This window comes from Achroia grisella, unplaced genomic scaffold (genome assembly GCF_030625045.1).
Source record: "Achroia grisella isolate CSIRO2021 unplaced genomic scaffold, CSIRO_AGI_Agris_v1 utg900, whole genome shotgun sequence".
Lineage (NCBI taxonomy): Eukaryota > Metazoa > Arthropoda > Insecta > Lepidoptera > Pyralidae > Achroia > Achroia grisella.
This window is the reverse complement of record NW_026713059.1, coordinates 6,451,222-6,473,831: the sequence shown is the minus strand read 5'-3', so window position 1 is coordinate 6,473,831 and position 22,610 is coordinate 6,451,222. Positions and strand designations below refer to the sequence as shown.

At 33.1% G+C, this 22,610-nt stretch overlaps 1 protein-coding gene across 1 annotated transcript; it reads right to left on the bottom strand.

The window, feature by feature from the left end:
• Positions 1 to 369: 369 nt before the first annotated feature.
• On the bottom strand, positions 370 to 21,410 carry LOC131853428 (pericentriolar material 1 protein). The gene is made up of 28 exons (XM_059204313.1): positions 20,992 to 21,410; positions 20,270 to 20,375; positions 19,942 to 20,121; positions 19,754 to 19,860; positions 19,467 to 19,676; positions 19,215 to 19,364; positions 18,477 to 19,100; positions 17,376 to 17,528; positions 16,994 to 17,095; positions 16,421 to 16,627; positions 15,946 to 16,071; positions 15,730 to 15,841; positions 15,555 to 15,644; positions 15,340 to 15,433; positions 14,709 to 14,887; positions 14,296 to 14,406; positions 13,687 to 13,868; positions 13,395 to 13,477; positions 13,015 to 13,093; positions 12,340 to 12,428; positions 11,853 to 11,928; positions 8,758 to 8,851; positions 5,327 to 5,397; positions 4,666 to 4,783; positions 3,883 to 3,992; positions 3,162 to 3,259; positions 971 to 2,558; positions 370 to 479 (listed from the first exon to the last, which is right to left on the bottom strand). Exons 1-28 carry the CDS (start codon positions 21,124 to 21,126, stop codon positions 378 to 380), a joined length of 5,376 nt encoding a protein of 1,791 aa, XP_059060296.1. The 5' UTR covers positions 21,127 to 21,410; the 3' UTR covers positions 370 to 377.
• Positions 21,411 to 22,610: the final 1,200 nt, after the last annotated feature.

Genomic DNA, 22,610 nt, shown 5'->3' with positions numbered 1-22,610 from the left:
AGTGAATAAGTTTAGAAAATATATTATATTTAATGATTTCCTAATAAAATTTTATATAGGAGAAGGGAGGATTTTTATTTATATAAAATACTTTTATATATTTTACTTTTATTGATATAAATAAATATTACACGAAAAAAATGGAAACAATGGCAATGATTACTAAACAATATTACATATTGATCAAGATTTAGTAGCCGTTACAGGATTTCGTCAAAACCTTGTCAACTCTTAATCTGAAAAAAGAAGAAATTGATTAATTCCCATTTATTTCGTTTTTCTGTTACAGATGCTGATGAAGATCTAATCGTTTTAGTTTCTTTCAGGCCTCACTCAAACTAGACTTAAACTTATACTTTAATGTTTGAGTGTTTGTTCTACGTTTTCACAACACTAATATCACCTTTTTGTTTTTCAGATGATTCTTCCATGTGCAGTCTTGTTGGCACACGGTCAAGCCCGAGCCATTCTGCTTCCGCCTTAAATGTAAACATACCAGAATTTTATGTATTGTTAAATTATAAATTTTCATTCAATATTAGTATTAATGTGTAAATAATAGGTAAAGAAATATTGTAACAAAACTGTGATATTGTATATGTGATATTTGAGTAAAATGAAATGAAAATCAATGGTATTTTAATCTAAATCAAAAAATATATATAAGCCGATAATTGATGAAATTAATTGAAAATGCAGTTCATTGTTTTTTACTTTTATTATAAAATCGAGGTTACAAAAGGTGCAGTTAAATATAAAGAAATCAGACTATATGAATATTATATAACATTTATATTTTTTTATTATTTTCCGATTTCTTTCATTACAAAAACTGTAAATACAGTATCCAAAAACCCAAGCCAAAGTTTAGTATCAGGAATATGATTTAATTAGTGATATAGGTTCATGTGTTACGGTTAGTACAATTAATTAGTGGAAGACATCTACAGTAGAGGATGTGTTGCATTACCTCTGTCGGAGCCACTTCTTCAGTGTCGACCACGTCAGGTAACGCCTCTGCATTGGCTTCCATTTCATCATGGCCGTTGCTGCCATTCTCCACTACCTCAGAGTGACTTTGATCCGCTTCTGCTAAATCCCCATTATGCATTTCAGAGCAATTTATGAGATCTACTTTTCCCTCTTGACTAGAACGGGGACTATTATCATTCAAGTCAGCAGCATCTAAATCCATATGAACGTGACCAGGCCACATGTCATATGGACATGAATTTATCTGGTGTAGTTGAGTGTCACTTGAGCTGAACAAATTCAATGATCCTGCTACGTCTTGTAAAATAGATGGCTCAGATCTACTTGCTGAATGTTGCGAGGATTCTCCCACTTCATTGTTATTAGGAAACAATAACGGCAAGTTTTCAATAATTTGATATATATCACTTGATACGTTACACAGTCGCATGCCTTCGTATTTAGACAATATTTCAAGAATACTTTTCTTTGATTGCTGAGTATATCGACTATCAGCAGATAAAATATGCGACGCCAGTGACTCTAGAAGTTCAGTTGTGCAAATTTCTTCGCTTTTATGTAACAAAAAGCGTGCAACTTTGTTATCCAGTTCTACTGTGCTAGTGCATGCATTCTGAGTCGACATTGCATTACAATCTTGGTAAGTACTTGGCTCTGTAGTAGTAGTTACGTCTTCTGGTCTAGCCTCATGGTGAGAACTCTCATTATTATGATTATCAATAATAGAACTGTATTGAGACAACAAGTTCCGAATAGACTGAAGCACTTTTTGACGTAATGGTTCTGAGCTGATAAGTTGAAGTTCTCTAAACAACTGTATTAGGAAGTCCGGGTGAGATTCGTTCACTCCGATTAGAGCAGTAACTTCAGAATATACATTTTCTCTGAGAAGATCGAATAGTTTAGAAGTTGCTTTGTCTTGCACTTCTCTACTTGTAGACGCCAAATTTGGATTTGGTGTTTCGGATGTACTGGCGATATTAATGTTACTTGTTTGAGAATAATCCAAGGTGAAATTGCGTCTGTTTGTAGAGTTCTTAGCTGGTAGTTTCGAAGAAGATTTTTTTTTACTATTTGTTGTATTTAAATTGTTGGAATGTGCTTGAATTATTTCAGGTATTGGGCTTGTTATATTCAAGCTTCTAAATGGGTTTGATGTAGATTCTTGTCGATTTATATTAACATTGACAGAAATGTTACTTTCGTCAACATTTCTGGATTGTGGAGTGGAGCTTGCATCAGCATCTAAGTTTTGATTAACATTTAAAACATCTGGTGCAGATGAAAAAGATAGAGATCTTTCGTATGCCATATTTCTACGAGCTTGGTGATTAAGCATGTCTTCATTGTTTGTCGGTAAAGACTGTGTAGGACCATTTTGTGTGGATGTAGCAGCGTTTGTATTTCTCTTGGGTGTAATGGACGGAGACGTCGAGGACGAAGTATGATGTAGAGTGTTATGAGATCTTTCCACTAGTGGATGTGGATTGTGAGCAGGGCTTACGCCCAAGTGTCCATCAGCATTGGTCTTGCTATTAGCAGATAGAAGATTCTGACGAGAATAACTGTAAAAAAATAAAAGAAAGTATAGTTAGCGTGATATTAATTATGATTTAAAATGTGTTTGGCATAAGTATATGTTACACTCAAAAAGTCAGGAATAGAAACATGGCAGGCGCCACGGCGGGACGAACTTGATAACTCGAGTTATAGCGTTTTAAATTTTATTGTCTTCAACGCTTTCTAAATTTATGTCATTTCGATTTAATTTCGTCGTCACGCCGCACTTTCGCTGACCACGGATTAAAGGTTTACGTTAGTACTAAAGCAATAACAAACTTTAAAATCAGCGAAAACAGTGGCAATGAAAAGAAAACTTTTAATTAAGCTGAAAAACGAGGGCAAGGGCAAACTAAACATAATTTCTCACCCTTATCTCATCTTTGATCTTGTATTATAAAATTACAATATTTATTATATAATATACATATATTCGTAAATTAATATGAGACAATATAATTAAATAATATTATTTATAGTTATTAATATCTGAAAAAGAAATAATAATTTTTCATAAACTAAGTATAATGGTGTACTAAAAATTTGTTAAATATAAAATGCATGTATCAATTAATTTACTAATGTAATTAAACATAGAACTACCGTACCTTCGAAAGTTATCCCAATAATTATTAGCCCGATTTCCTGGTGGTACTTGATTGTTGAGAGTATGTGACACTGTTTCTGCACGCCAACGTTCTTCCAACTAAAACATAATGCATACAATATATTACTAAAGACGTAGCTTGGTGCGGCATTCCCGCACCGCAAATTTATATTTACATATAATAAAATAAAGTTAAATCATGACGAGCGAAAACTGTGTCTGTTTGGGCGTTAAGATTCACGTTTCAATCACATTTTTTTCATTCAATTGCTCATTCGGAACGCACAATCATCACAAGAAGAATGAGTAATAAACTTGCGTGTTGTCCTTTATAAATTGTAAATCCAAATGTTTAATTAATTTAGAATACAATAAATTTAAAAACAATAATGTTTTTTTCAGTAACGTGGAGTGTTGACCCCATGCTACCGATATACTATATCAGGTTGACCTTCACGCGGTTACCCCTAGAAACCATCATGATAAATTTCTGGTCAAAATTGTCACGATGGGTTAACTGACCTGTCCTCATGTCGCTCTTATCATCCTCCACTAGTGCCCCGACATCGCAGACGGGCGCATTTCCATAACATCCAATAAAAACAAAATATTTAGGATGTTATTAAATTATATATTCTATGATGAAACTGCCCGGATTTATAGATAGAAGTATACCATTACTATAAAGTCTAGACAAAAACTGAATTAATTTGTTTACTCACATGATTGAGTTGTTCTCTAAGCTGGTGGATCTCCCGCTGCTGCATAACCAGTTGTTGCCAACACCACACACCCCAAAAGCTGCAGCCGCATCCACATCCACCCACCATTCCTGTTATATTAGACAATACAATAGAGAATTTGGAAAAACCGAGTAGATTGTAGTTTACTTGTACTTTGTACTGTATCAATATTCAAGAGTACATGTAAATTCTATTTACAATGCCGCAATATCAGTTATATATTGGACTGTATTATTTTATGTATTACCTCAAAGTTATTTTATATTAATAATAAATATAATAACCTTGTACAATCCACATAGCACCATCTAGTCACAGGGAAAACGGAGCTTGTGTTATAGGTACTATACATTCATACCTGGTCTTGTCATAATTATTATGTATATTGTGTTATAAGAAAAAATCTTTATTTTTTCTATTGCATATAACATTGATTACTGTAATGTGTGTTAGTTTATACATTCATATAAAAACATTTAAAATATATACAGCAATAATATCAATTTAATATAAAAATTATTTGGCAACCAATTGTCACGGCATTGAAAAAACAATGAACATTCTTAAATTAATGACAGATTCCAAATTCAAATTGTTTTTTATTTGCAACAGTATTTACAGCCACATTATATATATAAATTTGATCAAGATACATTCTGTAGTTTTTAAGTTACCTTTAATAATGCGCGTAAAGTTTTTTTGTGGCCTGAACACGGTATAATCCTAATCACTAATCTCTGAATAATAAGTATGTATACTTACCATACGGCATCATTACGTTGAAAGGCATGGACGGAGGGTAGGACATTTGTGGAGTTCCGAGCAAACGATCCATAGTTTGCGAATGGCTGTTCTGCGTGAATTGGTTTGTACGCATATCCTGTAATAGTTTTTATTTTTAATATAACAGTTTAAGCATATCCCAATTTGAAAAACAGTCAATTTGACTTATGCTATAAGTAAACTGCTATTTGTCAAATGTGCGGAAACTGTGATCAAACATAATAAATATAAACGTAATCATGTAATGAAGTTACTATAATAAGAAATGTCATAAAGTGATTTCATATTAGTGAGTATGTCTCCATTAAATGACTTTTAATATATAGAAGTGGGTTGGCTGAACCGGTGTTTCATATTTTGCCATATAAATTAATATCTGAGGCTGTATTCTATATGGAGAATTACCTCTCACATTAAACATTTTGTCAAAAAAATAAAATATTATATTGGTATAAAAAATAGATAACAACCTATTCTCAGACCAACTGAGGATAAATCTAAACTTTCATCAGAATTGGTTAAGCCGTTTCGGAGAAATATGTCAACTAACACTGACAAGAGATTTTTATACATTAGATATGCCCTATCTACCCAATCCGATAACTCATCTATAAATTTGTACTATTTTCCTTAAACGTACTTGATTTGATTTCGTGCTGTTCCAACATGGGGGTGGTAGGTGGGAATACGGCATGTTCGCAGGATTATCCACTGAAAAAGAAATGGAATAATAGTTAATATTATTATAGGTAGTACCACATGTCATGATATAGGTTAGTAATTGCCATTTTCTTATCGTTGAAGCGTAATGTAAAGCAATAAAATAATTTAACCCATCTAACAACAGCATTTAACTTCATTAAAATAGGGAGAAAAATAAACGATTGGTAGTAATCAGTTTGTAGTAAATAAATCCAGGACTTTCTAAAGACTACACTTCCTAATGTATAAAAACATATTCTATCAATATTAATAAACGTAGACACCTTTTTAAATTGTAATACATTCCCAAAATAAATGCTAGACTAGCTGTTCCCGCGACTTCGTCTACGTGGAATTTAACTTAATTTTTCTAAAACAAAAGTAGCCTAAGTTACTCCTTATTATATCAGCTACCTGCCAATAAAAGTCCCTTCAAAATCGGTCTAGCTATTTCAGAGATTAACTCGAACGAACAGACAGACAGAGAAAAATTGTAAAATATGTTATTTTGGTGTATGTACCGTATTTATATTCATATGCATTTAGTAAAAAATGGTTTTTCAATATTTATAATACTCCAATTTTATTCACATATAGATGTATAATAGAAATAACATGATACCATTATAACATATAGGTATTATAACTTTTCAGCTGTATAGTAACAATCGGTTTTATAATTATTAGGAAATAGTATACAAGTAGTGCAAGACTATCTGGAGTATGACCATACTCGGGACAGTCTTGCACTACTACTACTAAATGATAGAATTATCTTCCTAAAATCTAATTTACCTTTCATTTCTAATATTTTTCTCCAGTTAATTACTCACAATAAGTAAGAGAGTAATAGTAATAGCAGTGGCAATCCGTGAGGAACTAGCCATTATTATTGCTAAAAGTTGCATATAGATGGCATGATTGGTATCGATGGAATTCTTCATAGTTTTGCAAACGTTTTAAAAAACAAAACTGTGTCTACAAAAAGTAATTTTCATATATTTACTCATTTTGTTATTTTCCAGTACTTAATTAATTTAATCAGTGCTAATACGGGGCTCAATGTTTTCAAAATGCTTTCATAGATGGCATTGTTGTCATTTGTATCGGCCTAATTAAATGTCTTTTTTATATTTTCCAATAATAAGCGCTTAATATATCATTATTGTAAATTAAACAAATAAAAAAATTTTAAGTAAATTAAAAATAGCTTGAATAAATAGCTAATTGAACAAGCAAGTAATACTATTTCCAATAATACTTATGTATGAAGTGTTGTCATATTAAAAATAAATACATGTATTATCGATTTTTTTGAATAATCGATAACAGGATTTTATTACAGCGCATTATTCGATGATGCTTTTAATGAGTCGTTGTGAACAGTAAATTTTCATTATTATGTATTATAGCAGTGTTCCGTTTCAAAGAACGGAATATAGTAGTACATTATTAGTGTCGTTGGTTATTTACATTTGTACAAAAAATCGAATACATAATAATTTAAAATATCGAGTACGAATCGTAGTTTTCTTTGAATACTGGCAAGATTAAAATAGTATTTAAAAAAAGAGAAATCGACCCTAACTCGAATACCATAAAGTTGATTTTCCTTTCTCATTAATATCATAGCAGTTTGTTTTTAACTTGCGTATGACTCTGTGGTATGATGTTTAACGTGTATTGTTATTGTACGGTGCATACATTTCAAAAATTATATTTTAATGTAGGTACATACATTTCATACATGTCAAAAATTATCTTTTAATGTAAGTACATTCATTTCTTTCATACATTTCAAAAATGAACTTTTTATGTAGGTACATACATTTCTTTCATACATTTCAAAAATTATATTTTAATGTAGGTTCATACATTTCTTTCATACATTTCATACATGTCAAAAATTATCTTTTAATGTAGGTACATAGATTTCTTTCATACATCAAAGATATTATTATTGTAGATATCGAAAGTTATGTATACAAGTAATTCTGAATATTATCAAGTTCAAAATAAGCACACATTACTGGCTTAGATAATAGAGTAATATTACTTGTAATAAAAACATTTGTGACACCCATATGTATACATATTACATAGTAAGTACTTACGCCCGTGCCGTGAGACTCATCTAAGCGTACAGCGCATGCGCGTCGTGCGGTAACCGCACCGACGGACCAATAGGAGCGCGCCTCTCGCGCATCCAGAAAGTTCGCGACTAATGGACGGTATAGTAGTAAAGCAATGAGTGTTCCAGTGACATCATTATAATATTTTTTCGTTAAGTTTTATTGTAATATACATAATTTCGTACTAAGTAACGTGTTCCCCCGTTACACATTTCTAACGTGTAACGGGCGTGAAAGCGAGACAAACAGACAGAGTTACTTTAGCATTTATAATATTTGTAAGAATATCGCTATTAAAAATAGGGGTTGGTGAAAGACGGGCCAAAATTTAGACGTGTATGTAACATTATAAATAAATAAAAAATTGTCCATAATACAAAAAAAAAATTCAGGGTAGGCCACCCCTATGACTTAGGGGTATAAAAAATAGATAACAACCCTACCTCAGACCTAGCAAGTATACATATCAAATTTCATCAAAATGTGGGAGAAATATGGCAACTAACACTGTGATACGAAGTTTATATATAAGATATAGCGGAATTCTCATTAGGTAAACGAGGGGTACATCGTAGAATACATGAGGTATATACCAGTAAATTCATTGTAGCTAAAACCAGTCTCTTACACATAACGATTGAAATAAAAAATCATATAGCCCGATGTTGATACGTACGAGTATAAACGTATCAAAATCGGGCTATACGTATAGCGCAGACGCGTTACAACATATCTTCGTCGAGAGAAAAAAATAGGCATGGAATGTAGAATAAACTATAACATAATATATACATTGGCACATAAGCCATATCTGCAGGGTATCGGCTAACGATATTATACCTACACATTTACATTGAATCTTGAATCGTCCCTAATGAGGTACACGATACAATTACCTACATATCTATTATATACCTATCTTTGCAAAACAGATGTCATGTAGACTGAATTGACTGCCATCTATTTTCGTGCTTTGTTACTAAGCACCCACTAGTAATCCGAACTGCTTCAGATCTAGAGACATCTAGCGGCTACGGCGGCGAAATAAAATAGCCCGAAGAATAGCCCGAGTTAGGAAGGAACCATTTTCTTGTATGGGATGGGGTATCTGTATGTAATATTATGTTATCTGTGGTAATAGTAAATGTTACAATTAAAAAATATTAACACTGGAACACGAATTCTTTACTACTAATATAAATAACTCACTAACTGTAATATTTTTTTTTATACTCACGATTTTGGGTAACCGGAGGCACCATGTTAATATTCGAAGCTTCAGCCCTTGACTCATGACGTACGTTTTGATTTGCATTATTTGACTGTGTACCCTAAAATAAAATTTCGTCATATATAGCACATTTGAAAATTGAATACCATAATTTTATTGATATTCCAACTAAATAATAATATTTATAACTAGCTGTTCCCGCGACTTTGTCCGCGTGTAATTTAAGTTTATTTTTCTAAAATAAAAGTAGCCTAAGTTACTGCTTTTTACATCAGCTACCTGCCAAAAGAAAGTCCTGTCAAAATCGGTCCAGCCATTACAGATATTAGCTGGAACAAACAGACAGACAAAAATAGTAAAAAAATAGATTTTGGTGTATATACCATGTATTAATATTCATATGCATGTAGCAAAATACGGTTATTTCAATATTACAAACAGACACTCAAATTTTATTTATATGTAGATTACGAAAATATCATTAATATAGATTACGAAAACTCAGGAAAACATTATTATGCTATTCTTATGATATACATTTTTTATGCCACTTAGGTGTGCGCGTGCGCGCACATGCGCGTTGCCGGCCCTTAAAAATCGTCGGCTTGAAAAACCCCATGCTGTAGTCTATCGAGAAAACCTCGGCAGGTAGTTCATTCCATGGGGATGAATTCCCTGTCGACGGCGAGCGGTGCGATGGTAAAAGGTAGCCGTAGGCATCATGTCAAACAATTCCTCAGAACACAGTCCGTTGTATATTCGGTAGAACGCACAAAGCGATGCGAAGTCTCGCCTCAAGTTAAGTGGTTCGATACCGTTTGAGAGATTGGGATCATCGACAATTCTCATAGCACATCTCTGAACTGAGTCAAAAGGACCGAGCTGGTATCCAGGTGCTCCTGCCCAAAGATGAGAGCAGTACTCCATGTGCGGCCGAACTTACGACTTATACAAGAGAAATCTCTGGTCCGCAGTGAAGTACTGCCTCGATCTATTCAGCACACCGAGCTTTTTGGACGCCAGCTTGACCTTTTCTTCGACGTGACTACGGAACTCAACTGTGCTAGAGATGTCGACAGCGAGAATCCCAATGCTCCTAGAGATGGTAATGGATGTGTTCTGGAATTGCGGAGCCACAGCAAAAGGGGGTTTCTTAGCGGTGAACGCGCAGGTTTGTGTCTTGGTAGGGTTGAATTGAACTAAGTTCAATCGCCCCAAATCGGAGACTCTGGTGAGCGTACTCTCGATTTCAGACACAAGCTGTTCGCGGTTTGACTCCACAACGGAAAGAGGAATGTTCGCACGGCCCGTGTAAAATGCGTCTCCAGTACTGTCATACGCATAGCAATGAATGTCAACTGTAGTTAACAAATCATTAATATGCAGCAAAAACTGTGTCGGGGAGAGAACAGAGCCTTGCGGGACGCCAACGTTAATGTCCATGCTATCGGAGCAACTACCGTCGACCACAGTTTTGATGCATCTGTCAGACAAAAAAATAGAGGCAATTTCGATAGAAGACCTTGATGCCAAACCCGATCGAATGCCTTCGCCATATCAAGGCTGACTGCTCTCGATGGCAAAAGCCCAGCGGTGTGTGAGATACACTAAAAGATCACCAGTTAAGCGATTACGGCAGGAGCCATATTGACGATCGCTCAATAAATCGTGATCTTCTAGGTACCTGAGGAGCTGTGTATTAATTACACGCTCCATCACCTTGGAGAGCAAAGATGCAATAGCGATATGCCTGTAGTTCGATGGGTTTGACCTGTCGCCCTTTTTTGGCACAGGGTGCACAAGGGTGGTCTTCCATGATAACGGAAATTGCCCAGAGTATGAAAGCGCGAAGAGGCGCGTGAGTACGGGACACAACTCAGGAGCATACTTCTTTAGCACCAAAGCCGGTATGCCGTCTGGCCCGTTCGACTTATTGACATCGAGAGACAGCAACTCTCGCCGGACACTCCGTTGTGTTGCGGATATTTCCGGCATAAAGTTACCACACCATGGGATGGTAGTAGGTATGGTGTCCCCAGCGTCTAAAGTAGAATTTGAGGCAAAAAGAGCGCACAACAAATCGGCCTTCTCTTTTGCACTATGTGCCAAGTTATCATCCGGCTTCCGTAGTGATGGTAAGGATGACTGACTAAAGTTACCTTCGGCAGCCTTAGCAAGGGACCAAAAGGCTCGACTTCCAGAGGGATGACGGGCTAGTCGCTCGCCAATTTTGCTGACGAAGTCGAATTTGGCTCTAGCAATTACTCTCTTACTAGGTGTAGTAAGAGAGTAATTGCAGGTAGGTGGATGCAGCATTTAAATTCCGCCTCGCAACAGATACGCCAACATCACTGTTGGAACGAGCCGTGGTCCAAGCCTGATAAGCAGTTTCTTTAGCCTGTCTGGCTTCTCTGCATGACCTATTAAACCACAGTCGCTTTTTCGGCCCTGAAGCAACAAGCAGATTTGGAATGAAACATTCCATACCCGCAAGTATGACTTCAGTAACGGCGGCTGTACAAAAATCGACGTCTTCTGATACAAAGCAGTGCTGCCTCCATGGGTATGACGCGTAAAATTCTCGCAATCCTTCCCAATCTTCAGCAGATTGGGACGGATTCCGAGAATTTTACGCGAGAGAGAATTTCTTATAATGCCAGATGCGACGTCGACCAGGTGTTCGGTGTGTGGCAGGTTGTGTGCACTGTACTTGGGATCGAATAAGACAGCGATCCGAAGAACCAAGAGGCGCTTCCACGGTGACTGAATATTCGTCCGGACCTGTAGTCAGCAGAAGGTCCAGTAAGGAACTCGTATGGGTCTCGATATCTGGTATTCTCGTTGGAGAATGAACCAGTTGTGAGAATCCATAGGCCAGGGCAAACTCGTGAGCAGTTCTCCCCGCATGGTCAGTGATTCGAGAACGGAGCCACTCGGTGTGATGGGCATTAAAGTCTCCAAGTATCACTAAATTCGCGGAGGCATATTGCTCGAGAATTTTATCAGACGTGATTTAAAGGTGCTCAAACAAACGAGTCGTGTCCTCATCACCGCTATGAGACCTGTATATAATTAAAATGTAGTATATTTAAATTACGTACATTATCTTCAGATTGTCGATCTTGTGGTTGTCTTCTTCTTGTACGGTTCCATTGGTTTGATTTATTTCTCGATGCGCTGTAATGAAGCAAATGGTGGAATATATTATTTTATGTATAAGAAAAAAATAATTCATAGGCGTTATTCATTCATCGTTCATTCACACACTATTTTTAGTCCAGTTCTATCGATTTTTTTTAAAGTATAACAATAAACTAGAGAAGTTAGCTATTTGTACAATAGAATTATGATATTAGTTGTATCTTGTAGCGCAAACTCACGTGAATGCATTTAAAAAGTATCCCAAATATTAATGTAGGATACGATGTATGTGCCAAAATCGTTTGAATCCCTTCAATTGCTTTTTTCGTGAAATAACAACAAACATTCATACATCCTCACAAACTTTTGGATTTGATATAATGGCACTTCACGGTCTCTATTTACCTTACATTAAAAGGAGTGAATTTGTAACAATATCTTGATTACCTGTCACTGTCACTCCCATAGGTGCTTCCCAAGCGCGATGGTACAGTATTCATAGATCTGCCACTCACAACATTCTCGCCACTGCCACCCTGCAAGTATGTATGTATCTATAAATATTAAAAAAAGGAATACCTTATTTCTATTCATTGCTATCAAACGAAGAGCAACAACATAAATTAATCGTTATATTTATATAAAAATTTGTATCATATGTATGTAATAATAGAGGCTATTAATACTTGGTCTGGAAGATCTCACATGGAAATACAGTATGAATAAGTATGAATCTATAAAAAGTTCTTTACAGATCAAAATTATACCCATTGTTTGTCTCATGACGTTCATGTACTATTTATGTATATGGACGACAGTTACGACCTCCTATCAGATAGGTTGTTCAGCTTGTTTGCCGTTCATATATCTCCAATATGTCTTAATGATTAATAATTTGTTTCTGGCCGCGTCTTTGTTAGTGTGTGCTAAATATGAATTTTATTTAACTTTTACCTTCTGTAGGTAAGGTAAAAGATGAATAACCTGAAAATAAATAAACAGATTTTTTGTTGTTTACGTCCATAATAGGAATTGTGTCTTATACTTCTTATCTGTTTTGTTCTTAAAGAACTTTTTTTGTTACAAAATTTAAACTAAAATAACAAAAAATGAGTGCCTTACTCTATAATTTTCGTTATCTCTTGAATTTTGCGAGTCCAACATTATCTGCTCTGATCGTGAGTCGGGATCTTCTTGTTCGCTGCAACAACGTGAAATAGACAAATGAAATAAATTATATTACATTTACATACATATTATAAAATACAATATAGTTATGTGAGCAAGAGATAAGCCCATATAAAAGAGATTTCTTCCAGCCAACCTAAGCTAAGCAGAAAAAGAAATTTGAAAATTTTGTAGCAATTATCTCAATATAAAATAACTTATTTATAAATGATGTGTTTTGTCTGAATTGAATATACTTCAATAGTAATGTTGCTCTTACAACCTAGTTAGTAGTCTTCTAACTTTATTAATGTAATACTACTTATAAAATATACCTATTATAAGACTGGTTTACTACAGAGGCCGTTCTCGAGTCCTGTTTTAATTTTTGGCATTCAGATGCTGCACATAACACCTTCTGGAACAATAAATTCAATTTGTATTAACTAAACATATATTACTATAAATTTTGTAAATGAGAAACTTCTAATTATTTTAGTAACTAACATGTGACCAACGCAGTTACAATTACAGTAGTAATATTAAATAATAATATATAAATGTCATGACTTTAACATGATGACATAATAATATTAGTACAGTTACAGTAGAAATGAGAAGACTCACTTCCTTGTTGAGGAGAGCCTCGAGCTCGCGTTGCTTGTCGGCAAGCAGAGCACGCAACTGCAGCTGGCGTCGCTCAGCCGGACCCGGTGGCCCGCTCGCAGTGCTACTGCCGCTCGGCGCGTTCACACCACTCGGTCCCGCTACTGCCTCTTCGTTCACCTTCTTATGCTTGCGGGACACTTCTATGACAGAATATCAAACGGTCAGATAACAGAGGATTACATATTTACATATAGGGCACTCCCTATACGTAAATATGTAAGCCTCTGTTACCTGACCGCTTTTCAATTAGTTCTCATCCTATTTGTAGCCGGTACTAAGAAATGTGTTAACACTGTTAAAACATTTCTATAGTATGGTAAATGAGATCAAAACTTGCTTTCAGACAAATTATATTTTGAACTTCGTTTTCGAAATAAGCTTACGAGTATGTTTGTTACATGTAAATATTGAGAAGGCCCAGAAATACCAGCGTCTGAATATTTGTTACAGTTATACAGTTATAACCCTAACAGGGCTTAAAAAATATAAAATAAAATCAAGTTTATAACATTTAATAAGAAATATTGAGCGGATATTATCATTTAAGATATAGGTACCATTGTATACCTTTATTCGATATCATATCCTTGATGCGCGCTCTCTCGCCCATGATTTTTTCAGTTTCCATTCTCAACTCTTGTGCTAATTCTTGAAGTGAAGCTATATTAGCTTCATGGCCTGAAATTGTAAAAAAATTAGTAAAAATATTACTATATTAAACTATTATAATAAACCAAATTGCTAACATATTAAACCCAAATTTAATTAAAAACATAACTAAAAGTTCATTTTCTATTACATGATACAATCAACTATACGATTTACTCAATCGTAACACCCAATTTTAATAATAGAATATAAAGGTTATCTTGATATAAACTTTGCCTCGAATATAGCCCCACATAAGTCAGTTATAGGACTATTTTTATATGACATTACATGCTGTTTTATGCTACGTTTATTATAAAAAGTAAACTCACTTTGCTGTTGTTGTGGTTGCGGTTGATGTAAATGTTGTTGTGGCTGATGTTGATGTAAATGTTGTTGTTGTGAATGTTGCTCGTTGGTGAACTTGTGTCGTTGCTGTAAAGAGTTGCGCACACGACACATACTGCCATCATTGGACCACCCGCCCACACTACCACCTCCTTCAGATTTACTAAACAAATATGCGGCGTATTAAGACCTATATCTGGAGTATAGCTTTGTATGAATGTGAGACGTGGATATTAACTCTGTACTGTAAGCTTTTGAAATGTGTTGGAAAAGGATGGAAAGAATTTGCTGGAAAGTTAAAGTAAGAAATGAAGCAGTATTACACAGGGTGAAATAAAAAAGACAGATACTGAATACTATAGAAAATATGAGGAAAAATATTAGGACACATGATACTGCTGATGAATTTATAAAAGTTACACACAATCAACATCACAATTTAAATAGCACTAGACATGAAAATTATATTAATTATTAAATTTGTAAACAATGAACACTGTTCTAAATTTCTAATATTTCTATTATTTAAGCTTGTATTATAATTATTTCTGCATTTTCTTAATGTTAAGTAGTGACGGAAAATGATTGCTACTAATAATATTACTTGACACTTACTTGTCGTGTATATTATGGTTTGGGAGTTGAAAGGAATCGTCATGAGCACCCGACATATTTTCCGCTTCGTAGTTTTCAACTGATCTCATGAGATCTGTAAAATATATTGTACAATATGATGTATTACTTTAATACCATTTTAAAGATATGTAAAAACAGTATTAAAAAAACATGATTGCTATAAATCTATATTAACTTAAATAGTAAAAACATACCTTTGGTTTTTTGAAGTGCCGTTTTGATAGCTTTGATTTCCATTAATTTAAAAGGATCTTCATTCTTTCTATTATTTCCAGATTTATTACCTGTAAATATATAAACTAAGTATATGAATGTATATTATTTTAGTTATAATGCGTAGTTAAATATTTTGTAGAACATGTACATTACATTTTAAATTACGAGATGGCTCATCGTCACCACTATCTTCGCCAGAGCTTGAATATGTGTTATGGGAGCTTGCTAAGCGGGTGGCCATTTGCAACTTTTGGAATTCTGATACCTAAAAATAATAAAAAAACATTATTCAGTATGTCTGTTACAATTATTTAATAGTACAAGCTAATAATATTTTAGATTTTTTTTAATTATCAAAATAAATCTCACCAAATTTTCCATGTGCTGTTTTTTCATTTGTAGTTCTCGTAGTTTCATTTGGAGCAGATGACTCCGTTCATTTATTAGACTCTCGTCATCTTCCACTTCACTGTCGCGGGTACCTCCAATTGCTTCCTACATTGTTAATATATGTATGAAAAACACAAATACATTTTGTAGAAAAATATTTAATGATTATTTTTCAGGGTTGTTAATTATTATTTTGGTTCAAAAATATTTAATTATTATGCTAATTATATAAATGAGTAAGTCAGTATTATTCATTTAGTATTAAACCTTTTTCTAATTTATTAGGCATTATTTTAAAGCAAAAATATTTGTCTTAAATCTTCCAATAGTAGAAGAATTAAATTACATTGTATGAAGTAGGTACAATAACATAAATTTCTCTTTTCATTCTATAAGTACAAAAATACGAATAGATAGATTTTGCAACTGTAAACAATTGAATGTTCAGATTTACCTCACTACTACCTATTATTTCACGATTAGGGAACCTCTCTTCCTGGCCCTGTGTTGAGTGAGGGTGGAGTCCATGTTCGCTATCGATGTTTTTAGCGATCTGACCATGAAATACTTCTGCAGAGTGTGGCAGAGTTGTCGCGACACCTATCTGATTGGCTGCGTACATGCGGTTTTGATGATGATAGTTTCCACTAAAACTTTGATTCTGAAAAAAAAAATGTTTAAAGTATATACAGATTTGCAATGTATTATTGAAAAACCAAACACCTTCGTCATTGACAAACTCTTATTATCTGTATTTATAGGTATTTATATAGCTAGATTTTTACCACTTTGCATAGTAGATCCGGCAGAAGCTGTTTGTAGGTAATTTATTTCTTTTCTATCAGAGTTTGGATTGTTCACGACAAAATTTAAAAAAAATGTAAATATAATTGGCAGTTATTGTTGATAATTACGAACCTTAGCAATTCTTCGTATTCTAATGTAACATATAAATAATAAATAAAAATTATATCAAATTGTCAGCATATAAATGCTAAGTCATATAGATGTTACCCATAGAAATTACCTGCAGAACGCTGAAATTATCATGTGACGTAGAAGGATGCAAAGGCAATTCCTGCGACTGTCTTTCTCTATTCATTTCTTCTAATTGTTGCTTTGCTTCCTCCTATTGAAAATTGTTTATATTATAATAGATAAATAAAAGATGTATTAAGTAAATGAATTTTAAAGAAAGCAGACAGATTTAAACCGATAAAATCACGTTATACATATATTTAAAGGCATTCTTGATTAAAAACAAATGTTATAAACATTACAAGTTAATTTTGTATCCTTCCTGTGATATTAATATGAAGCTAAAACTTTTACAAATAAAAAAATCTCTCATCAGGATTTCAATCAATATCCATATCTTGTTTTCAATTATTATAAAATCATATTATTACCTGACATTTAAGAAGTCTTTTTTGTTGCTGTTTCAGTGCAGCCAAGCGAACTTGTGATAATTCCATTTTGCTTTTTATTTCATTTTGCCAAAGTTCATTGTCACTATAAATGGATTCATTACTTTGTACCGACACAGGTCTAGTGACAATATCCTAAGGGACAAAACAATAGTTTAGTATCAATGCACAAAATATTTGATATACCTTTCGTACATACACAGATGTTAAAATTATTATTTTCCATGCGTTATTCAATTCTATGTAATATTGTACCCATAATGAAAAGTAAGAGTTGGTTCACAATAGTTAAAAATATTTTTATTCAGGTATGTAGGCACAATAATAGAAAAATCAAATATTGGTGTAAGTCAACATAGAATAATAAATAATACTATGTACAGATAGAAGTTACACTCATTCCTTGAACAGATATTACAGAGGGGTTGAACCTAGACTCTAATCTATACCTATCTCTCATATCTCTGCCTATATTATTGAATCTAATTATTCTACTGTTTGATGCGAAGTACTGATTAAAATCTGAGACATGCATGCATGTTTTGCACCCATTACAGTTAATCCAATAAATGTAATTCAAGTACTAATTATATCCCTTTATTTCGCTGTTCATCTTCTATTCAGCCCAGGCTATTGCATAAGTACATTACAAGAACAAAGCAAAAAGACATAACAGATTATCCGAAATAAAAGATTATATTATGATAGTTTACAAAAACTAAGTATTTAGTAGTGGTTATCACAGTGGAATACCATTTAAGAGTGTTATATCTGAACTTATATTATTTACTAGTCTATATTTGGGGTTAGAACCAAAATTAATTACTGTAACACAATACACAATATATATTTATTTAGATATGATTTTTTTCTAAAGCATTTAGTGCATAAGGACATAATCTAAGCTAAAGACCATGTTAATAGAGCAACAACATAGTCATATGGAAATGTTTGTGCGTAGTTTATTAGAAATATTATTTATTACATTTGGAATTTGGCAATGAGTGCATGCTATGCAATTTTCAACTAATTTACAATAAGGGCACTCTTCATATGGCATGGCACACATCAATAGAAAGACACCTGCATATCGCGGTTACTATTAGAAGAGCTACAATCTCTACTTTTGTTTTTCAATTCCTCTATGAGTGCAACTTTTTCAACACATGAAATTATATTCTTTCTTAATATCTCTTTCAAATGTTGGTCATCTTTATTTCCTTCCATCTCAGAACAAGGAATAGATTCTATCTCTTCTATTTCCATTTTATTATTAAAATCTTCGTTAGTTTTAGGTATATCACTATTACTGGTGTTTTCTAAAATACTAGACTCATTTATTAAACCAATTAAATTTGCTTCAATTTCAGTAATTTCACTAGAAGTATCATCAGCATTATTCATTATATGTAAAGTTTTATTCAATTGTTCATTTTCTATATTTGTAACTTTTTTAAGATGATTACTATTTAGAGAATTATCATTATTTTTTATACTTGGTGGCAAATCTGACAGTTGGCTTTTTTCAGTAGCCGTCTCACAATTCATGTCACTAATGTTTTCACAAATGTCTTCAGCTGGCATTTCTATATTTTCAGGACTACTTTTCTCCAACAGCATACTTTCTAACTTAGTTTCACTTTCTTTTAAAGTCATCACCATTTGTACTAGTTCATCATATTCTTCTTTTGTGTGCTCAATAAAAGCCTAAATTCAAAATATCACATACTTATAACACAGTATTAGATGTATGGAAAAGTGTTCTTTAATAAATATATATTTAAAAAAAAATACATGGGTAAAAAGATGTGAAACACATACCTCATCTTCAGAGTTACGCATCGTATCAACGAGAGATGAAGTAACTCTTATGTATTCCCTGATTTGTCCAAGACGACGCTCTACTGCCGCTGCATCAGGGCAGGCTGCCACTATAGCTTCGCCTAAAGCCCGTGCTGATTCCCTATGAACCTATAACACACAATTTAATTCATATAGCATAATATTTAATGAAATTGTACTACATATAAAATATTTTTTTTATCAAAGTAGCTAAAAATATAAAGAACTTACATGATTAGGCTCATTGAGATTATTAAAATTACTTTGTCCTTGGTCATACATGTTATTCATTATATTAACTGTTTTTGTTCCTGACCTAGAGTTAGTAATAGGTGGGGTTGTATTATTATTATTATTAGTATTGCTTGGATGACTGCTTCCTTCAAAATTATTGCGAGCAGGGTTCAAATTCCTTGATAAATTATTTCTATTTTGATTTGCCTGTAATGACAAAAAAAGTGTTCATAATACAAACATTTTATTTTAAATATTAAGTATTACTGTATGCATGTACTTACATTAAATGGTTGTGACATAGTTCCTGTAACTGCATTAGGAGTTGTAGGATTCACAATCATTACAGCAGCAGCTGCATGGTGTGAGGAATTAGCATGAGGAGTAAGACCTAAAACATTTATCATTAAACCTTAATAGAATATCTAATTTAAATGTAGTATAGCTACAGGTACATAAGTCTAATAATCACCATTTTGCATTTGATGTGCATATGGATGCAAGGTGTGACCTGACATAGAGGAACCAGGAACCTCATCATGCTGTTCAGGTGCTATGTTCTCACGGTTTTGTACATTCAAGGGCAGAGCACGGGGTTGGGGTCTCACTGGTACAAACCTTCCAAATCCACTCTCAAAAGATACTGGATTATCTAAAATTGTTAAAATTAAACACATATATGTGTATATTAATAAAACTAAAGTAACATATACATGGACTAAAACATATTGAATTCATTGAGCACAGCCAGAATAATAATATTGAGAATTCAAAAATCATTGTTAAAAAGTAGAACTTACCTAAATCATTCAGTTCATGATCAGAAGTGTTGTTAGATGGCTTTCTTGACTGGTTATAGTTAGATCTTGTATTATATTCCGAGACAGGCACCCAATCTAATGATGTCTAAAAATATGACATTGCTATCAGCACTATATCTAATACATACTTATTTATCTTAATGTAAAGCTATAATATATATAGGTCACAATATTTGTGCACATTTCAACAAACCTTCTTTAAATTGAATTTAGAAAAACAAGCTCCCATATGGTAAATAAATAATGGGAGTATTGTAATAACAAATAGTACATATATATATATATTTCCAAAATTACAAATTTAAGGTGATAATATATAGCTGTATTTTAAATCTCATGTGTCTCACAACTGAAACAAAGTTGGCGGTTAGCCAGATTACATCTCTTGGAAGTTTCTAAAAATACATAAAATATGTGCTACTAACTTCATATTAGCAAATGACAGTGTAATATTACAGGAGACTTAAATTTATGAATTAAAGGAGTTTATGCTAGAATTAATTGATTACTACTTTCTATTCTTCACACACAGTAATATTATTTAATGTTTATTATTGTTTAAAAAGTGATAAAAATAAAATAAAAGTCTCACAAATAGCAAATAATTATTGTGTCATTTTAACAAGGTATGAATCAGTAGCATGTATTTAGAACATTTTTTGGGCAAGCATAGTTATATAAATAGATTTTATAAGTCTTACCGTCCCTAGATTAGTAGTCATATCTCTTCTTGTGGGAGTCACAGCTTCTTGTGGTACATTGCAATTGTTTCTCACTTTTGTCTTGGGTATGGTTCCCGTGTGGCCAGCTTGGCGATCGTTGTTAGCAGGAGCCATAACATACAATTTTAATGGATTTTACAGACTTATAAATAATTAAATAAGATCATTAGGTCGTTGAAAGACAAATATTTGGAAACCGTTTCTATACAGTTACTCATACTTGATACCTCTATTGATAATTCGTCAACATATTACAAGAATTAAAGTGACTATCCAGGTATGTAATATTAATTTTTATTTGATGAGTTATTCTGCAGAACGTGTTGTAGAACTAGTAAACAATAAAGATTATAATTGAAATACACGCAAATCGGAAAATAACATTAACATGAATTAAAATGACGGTAAGCCAGTGTTGCCAATCAATTAATGAAATATGACCACAGATTATTCACATGATCAGACGACACCACAGATGATCGGCCAGACAGAAATAAAAATAAGAAAGGTGAGTCAATAGAAGAGAAAAAAAAGAAAGATGAGTGATATACGTCGATATATTAAATACACCAACGATTCGACTATAAATCAGTATTAACTCAAAATATCTTCGACTATAAATCAATATTAACTCAAAGTCTTCGATAAAATCGATACAATGATTTTCGATATCGATTGCTCATTCGATACTTTTTTCTTCGGACTTGGTACTCTAATGCTGCAGCTGGCCTTTACAGCTTCACCGGACGATAGGGACAAGTGCAGATGGCACTCCAATCTCGGCGAAGGACTTATGGAGTGGCTCAAGGCCAACTCCCGCCTGACGGAAGACTTTAGTCTGAGAGCACCACTAGGAGTTCAAACTGCATTCGTTATTACTGGTACAAAATTTTTAATTTAGTGTTTACAGACAATCATTTTGATAGTGGTCAAACTAAGTTATCTGTTAATATCCTGATAATTTTATAAACAGGAATTGAAATGAATTTTAATGCACTGAGGATGAGGCTTTTTGTATCTTTATAAAAAGTTTAATAATAATAAAACGAGAAAATTTAAAAATAAGCTTAAAATTTTGCGTTAGTCACATTCAAACTACATATATTTATCTAAGAATAGATAGTTCTCAGATATACGCAATAACGGAATAAGATGTACGCAAGTACATTTTATCTAGTTCGTATCAGTACAATTACAGGAAAAACGAATTAACATTTTACCGCGATAGAGGGAACTATTGTATTATAATGAAAAAAATGTCTTTGATTTAAGGGTTAGTAGAGATTATCAAAAATACATGTGAATGCTTAATTCATAAAATTAGTTAATAATTAAGTTTTGAAGACGTTACAACAATCTTATTAGTATCGTTTCTAACTTGACAATAATGTATCAATAATCATAAAAAAATGACTCAAACATATAAAGATATAAAATACAAGTGTACAAGGGTCTACAAGTGGTATAAAGCGTTTTCAGAGGGCTGAGAAGTCGTGGAAGATTTGCCCCGATCTGGTCATCCATCAACGTCTTCAACGGATGAAATTGTGGACAAAGTCAAAGAAATTGTGCTGGAAAACCGTCATTTAAGTTTGAGG